At 42.6% G+C, this 15,541-nt stretch overlaps 1 protein-coding gene across 5 annotated transcripts in view; it reads left to right on the top strand.

Moving 5' to 3' along the window:
• Nucleotides 1–15,541, top strand: part of TNC (tenascin C) — a 95,523-nt gene that overhangs the window by 62,589 nt on the left and 17,393 nt on the right. For 4 of the 5 annotated variants that reach the window (XM_043565858.1, XM_043565859.1, XM_043565860.1 and 1 more), the window contains 3 exons: nt 6,972–7,244; nt 12,802–12,924; nt 14,291–14,434. In XM_043565858.1, coding sequence (XP_043421793.1) covers nt 6,972–7,244; nt 12,802–12,924; nt 14,291–14,434 — 540 coding nt within the window. Of the gene's footprint in view, nt 1–5,133; nt 5,407–6,971; nt 7,245–12,801; nt 12,925–14,290; nt 14,435–15,541 lie in introns of all 5 variants that reach the window. The other variant, XM_043565857.1, reaches the window with a different exon arrangement.

Raw genomic sequence — 15,541 nt, 5'->3', positions numbered from 1 at the left:
TTTTTCTTGCACCTCACTCCTGAGCTTGGTTGCACCCTTTGGGAGACAGCTGGAGGCCAAGCTGGCCATGAGAAGCTAAGTCTTACTCTGCATGGTGAATGTGTTCACATCGCGAGTCTCTTTTTGGTGGCATGAGAAGAATCCTAACATGCATCCTTAATTTGAGAGATTGCTGCCACAGCAAAACACAGGGAAAGAGCAAACAGAGGCCCACTTGGAGGGTTCTACCTTTAGTGCGGTTGAGGTAATTTATGCCAATGTTATGGATAAAAATTATAGCGTCATTATCTTCTCAAACTAATTGCTAAGTTGGAGATTCCATGCCGTTACTTATGGCTATCTTCTGCTTTGGGGCCAGATTCTTTTTGCCCTTAGGGACTTTGTGGCATCAAATTATGCTGTGCAACTGTCCAGTTTAAGTTTATCCAGATGAGTCCCTTCTTTCCTCCTAATACTGGAGCTGCAGCAAAACAACTCCCAAGTCCTTGGAAGAAATAGTCTGCTTCTTCCCAACCTTCAGTGCTAACCCTGGTACCTCAACCCTCCAGGACTGTTGCCTCTTTCTAAAATAAAGTTTGAGTCGAACTTACTTTAAAGTTAGTATTGCTCGATAAATGTGCATTGAGGAGGCCAGATCGTATACATCCTAGTGGAAACTAGCAGTACAGGCCCCCTACATTACAAAATGAGTTGCCTTGATCACTGATCTCCTAGTCTTTAAGGGACAAGAGAATATTAACCTCCAGGAGAACCACTTATCTTCCCAAATTATCCAGTAAGTAAATTTTCTAGTTAGAAAATGTAACACCTAACTTTAAATTTTCTTTTAACTTTTGCATACACCAAGAATTTTTTAATGAAAGCCATTTTTACCTTTACGGTATTCAGGGTAAGATGCAGATTTTCTTATGGTGTATAGGAAACCTTTGGATTTCTAAAAACTATGGAGAATTTCTCTTGTATGGATATTAGCCTTTAATTTGTACAATCGAAATAGATCAAAAGAAAACTAAATAAGGAAACTTCAAAGTAGCATTTCCTAAGACATGCTCTGTGAACCACAAGCTACTTGAGATGTTCAAAGAATATCCTTTGAAAGAGTATCCACTGATCAATAAGTTTATGAAATTCTGGGCTGCACAAAATTAAGTAGGTTTCTTTACAGAACCAGCATTTCAGAGGCTATAAAATACTCTCAGGCTTTGGGAATCTCTAGGGTGAGATAGAATACCCATACATACTTTACTAAAAGCTACTTTTCTTAGGACATCTTACAGAGCTAGTGTCCCGCTGCAAACCTTTAGAAATGCACCCTAAATATTCTCTGTTGCTCCTATCTGCCATTCTAATGCCTGTTCACCTTTCTTCTTATGGCCAGCAAGTAGTCGTGTCTATACTTATAAAGAATGCACATCCATACCTGCAGAGAAAGTATATTCTCTAGCATTAGTCATTGCAGGTGTAGCCACAGCCTAATATACTACCTTTCTGCAAATATTTGGAGGGATTGGCACTTTTATGTCCTATGGCTATATTCTGGAAAAACCAACTGCTTCCTCTAATAATCCATCTCCTTTCTCTTCTGCCCATGTTCCTCTCCCTTCAGAGCCAGAGCCACAGTTGGGCATTCTAATCCTTAGCAATATTACTCCTGACAGCTTCAATGTGTCCTGGAGCATTCGAGCCAGGTTTTTTGCAAAGATTGTTGTCAATGTTAGCGATTCTCACTCACTGTATGAGCCCCAGCAATTCACGATCTCAGGAGACACACAGCATGCTCACATCACGGGCTTGCTGGAGAACACTGGCTATGACATTAGTGTGGCAGGGACCACCTGGGCTGGGGACCCCACGAGACCCCTCACTGCTTTTGTCATGACAGGTACTCATTCAAAGGTTCTCACTTGTCCATTTAGAATTTTGAGATGGGGTACAGCAGAGAGGAAAGGTGATAGGCATTCTAAGGGAACGTCAACCCCCAGTAGAGTCTTCACTCCAGATGTAAACATCTAAGTGAAGAGAGATCAGATCCTCTGGTATTTTGCAAAGAGGGATATTTTGCAGCTTTTCATGGGACATGGAGACCATGTACTCAACAGCTGCATAAAGCTTCCCAGGATTTTCCTGTCTAGCTTTATAGGCTGATACATATTTTAGCAATTCTGGCTGAAAAGTGAGTTCTATGTTACCCATAGCCTGGAGCAGGAATTTTTGCCATAAATCATGCTAAGTAAGGCAGTTTATAAACCACTTGCCCCAGAAATATAATAATTTCTCTTTTCCTTTAAATAAAAAAAAAACCACTTTGTCTTAAGTCAGCATCCACAGCAAATTACTGAAGGTTTGACCTAGGGTAGCAGATAAATCCAAACTTAATTGAAGCTTACCCATTTATTGAACTTGACCTCCAACCTCTCTTTGAATTACTGAAGAATTACATAAAGAAATGGCTTTCCGTTTTCTTTCCTGAGATCATCCCAAATCAATGGCAAAGGCTACATACCTCAGAAAATATTTAGAAGTCTCTTGCCTTCCACTACTGATAATTTTCAGGAGACTGACTTTGCCTGCTGATTCACATTAAACCAGGCCTCTCCCAGCATCTAAATCGCTACTGATAAAATATGTTAATAAGATCAATTAAATATTTAATTGGAAGCAGCCATGATGACCTAGAAGTGTGAGGGTTTTGATATCAGACCTGAGTGGTTTCTGAACTTCCCCCACATATTCTTAGCTGCATAACCTTGGCTGGTTCTTAACTGTTCTGAATTCCAGTTTCCTTATATTTGACAAAGGGACCCCCACAGCCATTTCTGTCAGCTTTGTCTCAGGATCTAAATGGATATGATAAAGTTTAATGGCTTGGCATCCAGTAGGCATCTTATGATGCTGGGTTCTTTCTGCTGTTTCCTAGGAGGGAAGTAACATTCTTAAAAATAAGCAACAATTCTAGATAGAAACTCAGCAGCTATTGTTATGAAATCATGATTTTCTTACTATTTTCAAGAGAACACTGGACGTGTTTTAATGTAAGATCAAAAGGTGGTTATGTTTTCTGTCCCGTTGCCTACTGTGAATTCAGTCATTCAAAAAAGTCTTCAAATGCAGAACATGGTCATTTCTTAGTGGGGCAGGGGAGAGAGTGGTGGGGGCTCCCAGTCTCTTGCCTCCTGATGCACAAGAGGGCAGGAATGGCCAGCCACAGACCCCATCAGGCCATCTCTTGTAGCCTCCCACAGGACCTCCCGCAGAACGGAGAGAAGAAAGGCAGTCTGGGAGGGCTGGTCTTGGGAATCCTAGATCTGGTTACAGCATTGTCTCAGCTAATCCTTGAAGTGAAAAGACCCTGAGTTTTAAAAGAAGCATATTTTTAAAAAGAAAAAAAAAAGTTGAACATGAATGACTATAAATAACAAGACTTTGATTGACTAATTAGCCTGAATGCCCTTCTTTTCACGAGAATCCGCTGCTTTGATGGTGTGGAGGTACACAGAGGCTAGCTATCCAAAGAGGCGCCACTTACCTAAATAAACTCAGCAAAAGAACTTGAGACCATTGTCTTGGAGACAAAGAAGTCTGTTTGCACAGTATAAGTGATTTCATCTTCGCCTTCAATAGAATTATGATTTTCAGAAGATCCTTACCTGGAAAAAAAAAAGCCTCAAAACAAATACCAAATATGCTAAATCAGTACAGGAAGTCCAGCCCACAACAAAATTTAAATCTTTGCTTTGGGGATGAGGATATTCATCTACTTGTTCATTCAATCACCAATGACTTCTTTGTAAAACATTTTTCTTTACATTTCATGGATTAGACTCTGGGCATTAGTGTAAGGTCATTTATCTCTTTGAAAGTTTCCATTTAGAAGCAGCAGAAAAGAAGGCTGTAAATGAGGTGTGGCTAAAGCAGCCTTGGTCATGGAGTTCCCAGCCCCATGTCCCCTCCAATAAAAAATACATTCACTATTACTGTGTTTCGTTTTGCTAGAGCGGGGGGCTCTGAACCTTCTCCACCAATCCTACTTAAGCCTCCACACTTGCCAGCCCTGATGGGGTTGACTAATTAGACACTGGCTTAGAGTGTGGAAAGAGCATTGAGCTTGGAATCAGATGGCCTGGGTGGGAGCCCAGCTTAGCCACCCAGTAGATTTGGAATCCTGTATATAAGTCATTGATCTCTATTTCCTTAGCTATCATGGGGGAGAGGGGGAAGGTAGCAGTAGCTATTTCACAGTGTCATTATGAGGATTAAATAGGAGAATAAACATGAAGCCTTGTCAATTGGTACTTAGAACTTAGCACTTAGAAATTTACCTGATATAACCTCACTATTTTGGGAATCCCAGTGTGTGAAAAGACCCCTTGATGCCTAAGAAATAAGGGTGCCTGGGACACAGATGTTTGGTGAATGAATGAACAGATGACACCAGAACTTATTAAAGATCCCGACATGTCCTTACCTCCTACTTTATCCAGGAAAACAAACAGCAAAAGAATCAGTGAATCATAGTATTGCTTACTGGACCATAACCCTAATTTGTTAATTCTGCCACATGAAAAAAATCTTACCCCCTCCCCCTATTTCAGCTAATGAAGATGTATGTCACTAAGGGGCCTCATTAACTTGATTCAAAATGTGAACTAGAAGTGAAATGGAAACATATGAAGTGTACCCAAAAGGAAGTATATCAGTATATTGGGGGGAAAAAAAGAGCTGATTTCCTTCAAGACCAGAAGACAGTTGGAAATAGAGAAAGAGGTACAAACCCAACACAAGATATCCAATTACACAGGGAACAATTCATGGCCTTTGGAGTGGGATCCAGCTAAAAACCTTGCTCTATCACATACTAGCTCTGTGACTTTGGCCAAGCCAATCAACCTCTTTGAAACTCAGGCTTTTTTTGCCTGTATAATGGGAATATTATCTATCTCATAGGCCTGTTGAGAGATTTACACAAGATAACATCATCTGGCAGCCAATAAGCTCTTACTAAATATTCGTTTTCTGAGAAATTAACACATTTAGTGTTTGATTGGGTATCTCTCAGTATCCATGGAGAGTTGTGCTATCCCTGCAGGGTCAGTGCTGCTAACCTGAGTTATTTTCACTCCTCCCTTCTTTCAGAGGCCCTGCCCCTTCTGGAAAACCTAACCATTTCCGACATTAATCCCTACGGGTTCACAGTTTCCTGGATGGCATCGGAGAATGCCTTTGACAGCTTCCTAGTAGCGGTGGTGGATTCTGGGAAGCTGCTGGACCCCCAGGAATTCACACTTTCAGGAACCCAGAGGAAGTTGGAGCTCAGAGGCCTCATAACTGGAATTGGTTATGAGGTCATGGTCTCTGGCTTCACCCAAGGGCACCAAACCACACCCTTGAGGGCTGAGATTGTTACAGGTATTTGGATTCAAGTGAGCCATTTTCTCCTCTCCTTGGTTCCCTTCCATGTAATCCATCTACCATATCACCATGGTTTTAACATTCTTGTCCATTTTCTCTGCTGAATCCATAGATGTGGCCTGTTCTTTTGTGTTTCCCCCCATCACACTCTCCCTTGTCTTATGTCTCTACTGAACACTCCTCTTCTCCCTCTCCAGAAATGAGAAGGTCGAAATGTTTGCCACTTGGCATCCCAAGTCCTTTTAGACCATGTCTTGTCTGTAGTTCTTGTGTGCTTATTCCACATCATCCTCTCCTGTGTACATCCTGGCTGGTCCCCAGCTATGTTTCAGCCTTCTCAAAAGAAATATACCAATGGGTATATTTCAAAGATATACTTATTTACAGCATTTTGTCATCTTAAAATGTCAACTGTGATCTTGATAAACCTACAAGGTGGGCTTGTTATTGAAAACTCAACTGCAGACCTATTATATTGGTAAACACTAATGTCATAGAGATTCTTTGACACAGACTAAATCCATAATTTTCTCAAGACTAATAATTCCTAGAGACACATACATTAACAACATTAACAGTAAAAAATCTGTGTTTCCCAAAGTCTTTCTAGATTTTACTAGTTCCATAGAATATTCAAAGGTCCTACTTGGTGAAGAAGTTCCATGATCAAATAAGTTTTGGAACCACTGAGTTAAACATAGTTTAACAGGATCCTTGACAACAAGGCTTCACAGAAGATCTCAATGCGCCTGTGTCTCTCCAAAAGGGACTTACCCAGGCAGTATTTGACACTGGGTGCCTTTTAAAGAAGAAGAACACACAGGAATAGTTTGCTCTGAGTACACTTTGGGAAACTCGGCTCTAAATTTACCTTGACATTGAGTTTTGTCTGGTTAAGGCAATCCAAGATAATACCTTGGGTCCAAAGTATGGAGCACAAGAGGTTTCAAGCCTCAGTTTTACCTTCTGAACATTTATCTAATAGTTAAAAAGGCAAGCAAAAAAGTCGAGAGTAGGAGCCTTCTTTAGTACAACAGTACTAACAAGAAAAAAGCAAAAAGACCATAACATAACATTTTAAAGGCCATTTTGCTCAGGATCAAGGGAAATATAATCAGCAGTATCATCATAGGCAACTCTACAGATCATTAATACTGGTTTATTTATCTTTTTAAAAGAAAAGAAAAAGGTCTTACAGAGGATGGGCACTCAGCCATTGGGAGATCAGAGCACAAATGTAAACAAGTTATTGGCTTTGAACTTGTTTAATAATGCATGGGAGGGGCCAAAGCTGAGTCCAGATGTGGATTTATAGAATTGCTTTTAGACAAAACTCACATATGCAAGCAGCCACTTGGCTTGTAGTGAATGTGTGAATTCCATCTTTCCCTTCCCCTAGATCTACTTGTTTGTGTTGGATAATTTTATTTTTGGTATTCAGGACACTTCTATCTCTGAGAGCCACAGGGCCACTGAATATTGATACGCCCACTGGAAAAGAAGATTGCACTGGCTGGTAAATGATGTTCTCTCTCCTCCTCCCACCATTTTCTCTCATCTAGAAGCCGAGCCAGAAGTTGACCACCTTCTGGTTTCAGATGCCACCCCAGACGGTTTCCGTCTGTCCTGGACAGCTGATGACGGGGTCTTCGACAGTTTTGTTCTCAAAATCAGAGATACCAAAAAGCAGTCTGAGCCAATGGAAATAACCCTACTTGCCCCCGAACGAACCAGGGACATAACTGGCCTCAGAGAGGCCACTGAGTATGAAATTGAACTCTATGGAATAAGCAGTGGAAGGCGATCCCAACCAGTCAGTGCTATAGCAACAACAGGTACCGTACATAAACAGGATATAACCAAGAAAAGTCATGACTTGGGGATTTTCTTTCACAGGGCTGGGAAATTACAAGATCTTTGAATGCAGCCAAGGTTTTTCAATTATAGACAGTGTGAGTGTGGACAATTTGGCTAAGCCTTAATTCAAGAAGAGTATGATGCCATTTATTGAATGGGGCTGGGAGGATTGAATGAGATAATTCATGGAAAGCCCATAGCAGAGGATTTGGTACATAGCAAAAGCTCAGTAAATTAAAGCTATTTGGATTTTCATTGTTTTCATTAATACATCATCATCATTATAATTATTACATTTTTTAAATTCCAAAGACCCTTCTTTAGGACAATTATCCCATCGTTTTGTTTTTTTGTTTGTTTGTTTTGTTTTGTTTTTTTAATGCAGAGGTATAATTCCTTGTTCTTTGGTCAAATGTTTGACCTTAGAGCAGACAGGGGATAATGGAGAAGTGGTACCTCCACCTATAAAGATGAATATTTATCAGATGCTGTGTGTGAATAATCAGTACCGTGATCAGGAAGGATCAAAGGAGGGAGCTGGCAAGGTCAACAAGCTGCTCTTCATGAAGCTCACTGATTTTATGTGATATTCATAACAACTTTAAAAGGCACTAGAGGGGGAAATGCAGACCCTTTTCCATGTGAGTTGTTTCAAGGAAAAAAAAGTTCATTGGTAACAGTCTCTTTAGAGGGAAAGATCTATGAAAGGTAGGGTGAATTCCTTCCTGAAATTGAGGGAGAAGGAGAGACATAGCACTCCCTAGAGAGAGACTGCTTCAAAGAGGGATCAGAAGAAAGAATCACAAAAGCACAAGGAGGGGTAAAAGGGACAAGAGGAATGGTATATCCCAGCCTCTTCTGTTTGTGTATGAAGAATCTGTGGCCCAGAAAGCCGATGTGATTTGCCTAATGTCGCAAGGCCAGGTTTGGGGTAGAACCCAAACACCATCTTATTTTAATTACTACTAAATAAATGTAAGCAGGCTGGATGACAGCTAACTGACGAGGGTACATACTTGCTGTCTCTGACAGGCATTGAGTGCAACATTAGCCAAAACCTTCTCTTGGTCCAGAGATGGGTATTTTATTACATCAGGTTTCAGGACCTACTGAACTAGGAGACACCACCTACAGAAACCATAATCAGTATTTGTAGGCGTGAAGGAAATGCTGAAATGCAGACAGCAGTTCAGTCAGAGGAAAAATCCTGTTTCTTATTAACTTGGACACCCTATCCCTGGGATGCGGGTCCTTGTCTCCTCCCTCACTGTGGCTGCCCATAAAACAACTTGAGATCAGAGACAGAGCCTGATTTTTGACCTTGGTTTATAAACACTGCCTTTCAAAGTTTACTTCTGATCACTGATTTTGTTTTGCTGATCTTTTTTTCTAGAGGCCCTACAGTGCTAAAGCAAAAAAAAAAGAGAGAGAGAGAGAATGAATAATCAAGAGCTTTTTCTTTTTCTTCTTCTTTTTTTTAAGAACAAAAGAAAAGAAAGGCAGACCCCGTGCTTTGGAAAGCCATTCTTTGATTTCTTTCTTTGGGGTTTTGTATTTCACAGCCAAAGCATGTGTGTGTATGTATGTGTGTGTGTGTGTGTGTATGTGTGTGCGCGTGCGCGCGTGTGTGCGCGCACATGTGCATGTGTGTGTGTGCACATGTGTGCCCGAATCCCCTCTGTACTTGGAGAGGACAGGGGAGGTGACTCCATTAGACAACACACGTCTGATTCCACCATCACCTCATCAGCTTTAGAAAGTTTCCCTTCCATTTTTCTATCCTTCCTCCTCTTTCCTCTCCTGCACAGTAGTAAACCCTTCTCTGAGATACTCTGTTCCTCCTTATCCTCATAAAAGCTGCTGCAGGTTCTCCTGTGGCTCCCTGAGCACAAGCTGCTAGCAGCAAGTGCCCAGTGGCAGGGAAGGCTGTTGGGGGCAGTGTACCAAGTGGTGTGGACTGGAGCCTCTGGGCAGACTCCCTGGAGTCTCATCCTTTCTCTGTACCAGGTGCGTGGTCTTGGGCAAGTCCTTTCTTCTCTGATCCTCAGTCCCCTCATCTGGCAAGTAGACTTGAACTCAGAATTCAGCTATGAGGTTTAAATAAGCCCATGACTGTTGAGTATTTTGTTGCCTTGCCCATTGTAGAATATTAGCTATTCTTATGTTTGGGTGATTTCAAGTAAATGTTATTTTTTCATGGATCACTTGGTTCAAAATTCAAAAATTAAAAAAAAAAGAACATCTAGCAAAGTCCCTATTCAGCTATGTCCCTGCTACCCAGTTGCTCTGTGTAGAGGCAGCCAATTTTACCACTTTCTTGTCTATGCAGATAGACAAAATTGACACAAATCTAAGCTCTCTTTTTTAAATTTTGTTGGGGCAACACTCTTGCACACTGTAGTGTATGTGTGTTTCTGGCTTATTAGATCTGAGAGACAATCCCATGAGCCTTATTTACATAACTATTCCCCTACTGGTGGATACTTAGGTCATAAGTTTTTGTTCCGTCTGGTGATCTGTGTATTTGCAATGGCTCCTCTTCCCCTCCGTTGTTTGAGCCACATCTTCACGGCAGCGGTGGCCCTCTTTGGAAAGCCCAGAGTTACCAGAAACATCTTTTGCCATTGGGGATTTAGACACCAGTGTGCCCAAATAGAGGGTCCCCAGAATAGACAGAAAATAGTTAAAAATCCAACAACAGAATATGATGTCTTTATTCTTCTTCTCTGGAGTTTCTAGTGCTCAGTGAGGAGCCTGAAATGCTTCCTTAGCCTGTCCCCATCACTGCCCCCAGACACACACACATCCCTGGTACTCCCTTCCTCCCTGGAGGCCAATGGGGGAGTCAGTGTCCCTTCTCCCAACTTCCACAATGTGCCACCCATTCCCCCCTAACATTCCTTTCTCAGCAAGGCAGCCCTGCAAGTCCTATGCTCAGTTCCAGTTCAGATGCACTTGAAACCACACACCGGAGTTGCAACAGCATTGTGCCCCGGGGGCCTGACTCAGCAGGTCTGCAGAGACCCTTGCTTGGCAATCCTTCCTTCTATATGAACCAGGCTCTTTATGCTCGGTGCCTCTGGCTCTGACTCCCATGAAGCATAAAGATAGTAACCACCAATTATAAAGCATGAGCTCCATGCCACATGAAGCCAGGCAACGGACACACTTTCGTCTCACTGAATCACCATGATCCAGCCAGGCCGGGGAGTGCCACGGTCAGTTCCACTTCACAGAAGGGAAACTGAGACCTCAGGGGGTAAGGTGGTTTTAGCAGGTAAGGCCAGAATGGAATTCAAACGCAGGTCAGTCTAACTCGAAAATCCTTGCTCTTAAACCATACTGGCTACAGTAGCTGTCCCCTTAGCTTAACATAGGACCTCGGACATATGAAGTGTTCAAAAAAAAGTATGTTGAAGGGAGAATAAATTTTTAAAGCTGATTATCAAGGGCCAGGTGATTAAAGCAATGGACATTTGCTTCAGATTTGGGGAGGCAAATTTTTATGCAAATTACGGATAAAAGCCCTCATCAACCTCCTTGTGAGTTTTTTTTTTTTTTTTTAACAATTCCAGATGTTTCCATAATGGAGTTTTTATTGAAAATCATGCATCCACTTGGGAAGAGAGACAGAGGCATTGCCTTGCTTGGGTCTTCCCAGCTTTTAAGTAGTATGATTTAGTTGCTGTGTGAAGCTCTGTCTTTAGGTTCCCGTTGACCATCTCCTCTGCTGTGGTCCTGGAGACTTAGGGCATTATTTATGACAGAAGAAGGTATACTAAAATAACAAATAGTCTTCCACACCTAGGAAGGCCTATTGTCCAAAACTATCACCCCAAATGAACCTAGAATTCCATCGCTATTGTCCCATTCCTTCATGTTATTATACATGGCTGTTTTCCTGCCACTCTAATCAGGCACATCCCTCAGGCGGGCATGATGTATGAGGCTGCTAATTCATACGGTTTCTACAGCATGGCAGATAATATTGCCATTTTGTAGATGAGAAAACCTAGGATCTAGAGAAACAAAAGCTGTGGCCACAAAGATGCATCTAAAATGTGCTAGGACTTGCACCAGTGAGGTTTGCAGTCAGAGTGAAAGGCGGTGTGGACCCCGGCGAGCTGCAGGAGAGCCACAGTGCCTTCATCTGCACACCTCACTGGGGTTTGTTGGTTTGTCTTCAGCCGGCCTCATCTAGATCTTTCTTGGAAGTTACTTCAAAATCCAGGGTAGCCCATGGGAAAAATAGTTACATGGGAACGAAAGAGAGAGCAATCATGTTTACTGAATTCTTACTTCATGCCAGATTCTGTTAGGGGTTTTACATCCATCAGCTCTGCTAATCCTAAAAATATTCCTGTAGGTGGGCATCATTTTTCCCACTGGACAGATGGAGCAACCGGGGCCCACAGAAATGAAGGGACCTGCCCCCAGGTTGCCCAGGCCCTCCGTGGTGTTTGGACAATCAAGATCTTCCGGGCCCCAGAGCCCTTATGGTTTCCAGAGCTTTCCAAGGAGAGGGCAAAACCCCAGTCAACCCCTTCAGAGTCTGGAGGTGCTACCAGGTCACAGGAGAAAGCCAAAAGAGGAGGGAAAAAGAAATGGAGAGGGAAGAAAAACAACTCCCCACAGTGGGCTGTGGGTTTTAAAACTTAATGATCAACGTGGGTTGGAGAAGGGAAAGATGAGAAACAAGTTCCCTGGAGGCCTGAAAATTGTTTCCTGAACTCTCTGCTTAAACATGGTCAGCTGAAGAGGTCAAGGAGCTAAGCCAAGAAATACAGAGCAAAGCCAATGGAAACTGGGTTTGGGGGGAGGTATGGCTGTAGCAGAAACATGGCTTTCCCCCCAGGTGGGCCCAGTGTGTGTGAGGTGTTTGTTGGGTCTCCTGGTTCTGGACCTCCATCCAGTTCTAGGAATGGGTTTGTTGAGGTCAGTTTCCATGTGAACATTATTTCCAGGATCCCCAGGATTCCAGCTGGCTCTGCTGCCCAGTCCTGGGACCCAGAAAGGTCACACCACAACAATGTGCATTGGAGAACCAAGCTTCAGTTTGCTCCTCTGTAAAATGGCTACAACCACACCTTCTCAGGGGTTTCTAAATGAGGGTTAATTCCAATCAATTGCAAAGAACCATACCATTGTCAAGTCTTAGTATCATTTAATAAAAGGAGCTACAATGCAAAGTTTGAAAAAAAAAATGCTAAAAATGAAAAATGATAGGATGGCATATTCCAAGCTGAGAAACCAGCCAGCCTCACTTCCTTAGATGTCAGCTGTGGTGTTAACATTGTACTGAAATGAAACCGAATGGCTGCTTTACAGCCCTGGGCCCATGTACCTGAATGAGAGAACAATTGTTTCTATCGAGTCACAACTTGACCCTAGACCACCACATTCTCTATCCTAAAGGCATGGCTCAGCCACAAACTCTAGGGGCTGTGTTTTCCTGGATAAGGAATCCAGGAAGAATCATTGATGAGCAATATAGTTGACTGTTTCTGGGTTTCTCCTGTGCTTTTTCCTTGACAGCCATGGGCTCTCCTAAGGAAATCAGTTTCTCAGACATCACTGAAAACTCAGCCACTGTCAGCTGGATGGCGCCCTCTGCCCAGGTGGAGAGCTTCCGGATCACCTATGTCCCTGTTGGAGGAGGTAGGGCACTCAAAAAGGGGAGGGGAGGAGTGGCCTGGAGGGTGTGAGTGGGATAGTGAAGAAACCCTGATACTTGCCATCCTCCCCAAATATGACCAAAGAAAATTATTTCCTTTTATTTGAGACCATCTCTGTAGATTTCATTTGTAAAGTGCTCTAAGATCCTTGGAAGAATTACCTTGTGTAGGGTCATTTTATGAAGACCCTCTCCAGCCTTGAAGTTCTCAACTTCTGTGAGAAATGGACCCTGGGGCACCTAGGTGGCTCAGTTGGTTAAGTGTCCAACTTCAGCTTAGGTCATGATCTCACGGTTTGTGAGTTTGAGCCCCGCCTCGGGCTCTATGCTGACAGCGTGGAGCCTGGAACCTGCTTCGGATTCTGTGTCCCTCTCTCTGTCTATCCCTCCCCCGCTTGTGCTCGGTTTCTCTCTGTCTCTCTCAAAAACAAATAAACATTAAAAAATAAAAGAAAAAAAGAAATGGACCCCAATGTTGTTTTCTCATAATGGTAGAGACTCTAAATACACTGGCCTTTTTCTCTTTGAGCACACTTATCTGAAAAGTTGATCTTGAGCTGGATGTATGTGAAGTTTTACCCTTTGATTTCCAAATCGGCCTGTCTCAGTACAGATGGGGAGTTGTGACTTAGTAGAGCTGAGAGTTCTAGTCCAGCGCACAGGGGCCACAACAAAGACCATGCTTGGCTGGGGGCGGCGGGGGCGGGGATACACAGTCAAATCTGCCTCAAGACATTCTGGCAAGCAGAAGGATATACAGAAAGGATGGTTGATACCTCTTCAAAGGGATGATGTAGCAGCCCAGTGCAAGTTTGGCCAGCTGATATACAAGCTCCTCACCAGCCCTGAAATTCTAAGAAGTATGAATTCAGGCCTTTTAAATAAATATAAGTATGAACTTGACTATGACCATCTTCTTTTCTTAAAGAGTAGGATCTCTACTACTAAGGGAGTCTGTATATTCCAAAGCTAAGATAATGGGTTAAATATATCAGATATACATTAAGAGTGAGCTTTTCATAGTCTTTGTGGGAAAAATAAATAAATAAAATGTGCATGACGTGCCAACTCTCTACTGAACGGAAACTTGCCATTTTTAGCACGTTGTGATTTCATGTTTTTTCCTCTCCTGGCTTGCTTTTTGGCATCTGCATGGATGGAAAAAAAGTATTATACAAAAAGTAAGGCCTCTTCTCTTACGCCAGAGGGTAGGAGCAAATGAGAGGAAGTCAAGAAAATGGTACTGGATAAAGGCATAGTTTCATTTCCAAATTGGATACACCATTCTTGGGGCGATGGTATGTTTCAGTGAGGTTCACCATTCCCGATCTTGCTTTTGCCGGGTTCCAGGGACACCCTCAGTGGTAACTGTGGACGGAACCAAGACTCAGACCAGACTGGCGAAGCTCTTGCCTGGAGCAGAATACCTCGTCAGTGTCATCGCCATGAAGGGCTTTGAGGAAAGTGAACCCGTCTCAGGATCGTTCACCACAGGTGTTTTTCTCACCTTCCGTATTATTGCTCATGACTCAGCAGCTGGAAAATTTTCTTTTATTTGGGAAACCCTAGTGGAAAATGGACTGAATTTAGAGCACAGGAGACCTCATTTCTGGCCCATCCCCAGCCTTTTATGGGCAGGGTAAACTTGCCTTCATCCTTACCCTCCCTGGGCCTCCCATTTCTTGGGTTAGTGTGGAAGAAAGAGTACAAGTTTGGGAGTCACACTGACCTGAAATCCCAAGTCTACCACTTCTAGATACATGAGCTATCAGTGAATTTTTCTAGGATCTGGTTTCCTTCTCTGTAAGATGGGTATAATTCTGCTTCCTTTGCAGGGTGCTGTAAGGATCACATGAAATGATATCTGTAAAGCTTCCATAAATGTAAATGACTGTGCACATTAATCCACCTCCTTCCCTCCCTGCCTATTGAGACAGTCCTTCCAAACAGGTGCTTCACACTGACATGTAATGGGGACAGCCATAAAGTACTCTTGATTGGGCAGTCACTGTATTCCAGGCACTGTTACTAAACCTTTTGCCGTTAAATCATTAAAATGGCTGTTATCATTCCCATTTTGCAGAAGACACAACTAAGATCCAGGGAAATTAAATACCTTGGCCAAGGCCACAGAACTAGTGATTGCTGAAGCAAATTTGAACTTGGGTCAGCCTCACTCCAAGCCCTGTGTTCTTCTAAATAGAGGATTATTGTCCTATTATAACCTGATTTGTACAGCATGCTGTAAGGAGGGGGAAATAATGAATTGCACTGAAGGAGAATGAAGTGGAAAATTTCTTTTCAGGCAGCCATGTCTCTGAACAATTTATCCTTTGATAGACGAGCAATTATCCAGTCTAATCCATTAAGGGATCCAAAGAATGGGCCTCATAGGAAATTTTAAAAATATCCTAATAGTCTAAAAAAGTTGATAATATGCAATTAAAACATCCCATCTGAACCCAGAGTCCTGTCCGCCCTGCCACACAGGCCCTATTTCCCCCATAGAAATCTTTCATTCATGACTCTCCGCGGCAACAGATTGCAAAAGCTGGGTGCACTTCCTCCTGAGGCCCATTGTCCTCGGCATTTAAAGGAGAT

The sequence above is a fragment of the Prionailurus bengalensis genome, chromosome D4 (genome assembly GCF_016509475.1).
Source record: "Prionailurus bengalensis isolate Pbe53 chromosome D4, Fcat_Pben_1.1_paternal_pri, whole genome shotgun sequence".
Lineage (NCBI taxonomy): Eukaryota > Metazoa > Chordata > Mammalia > Carnivora > Felidae > Prionailurus > Prionailurus bengalensis.
Note: the sequence above shows the minus strand (reverse complement) of the source record. Positions and strands in the feature narration are given on the sequence as shown.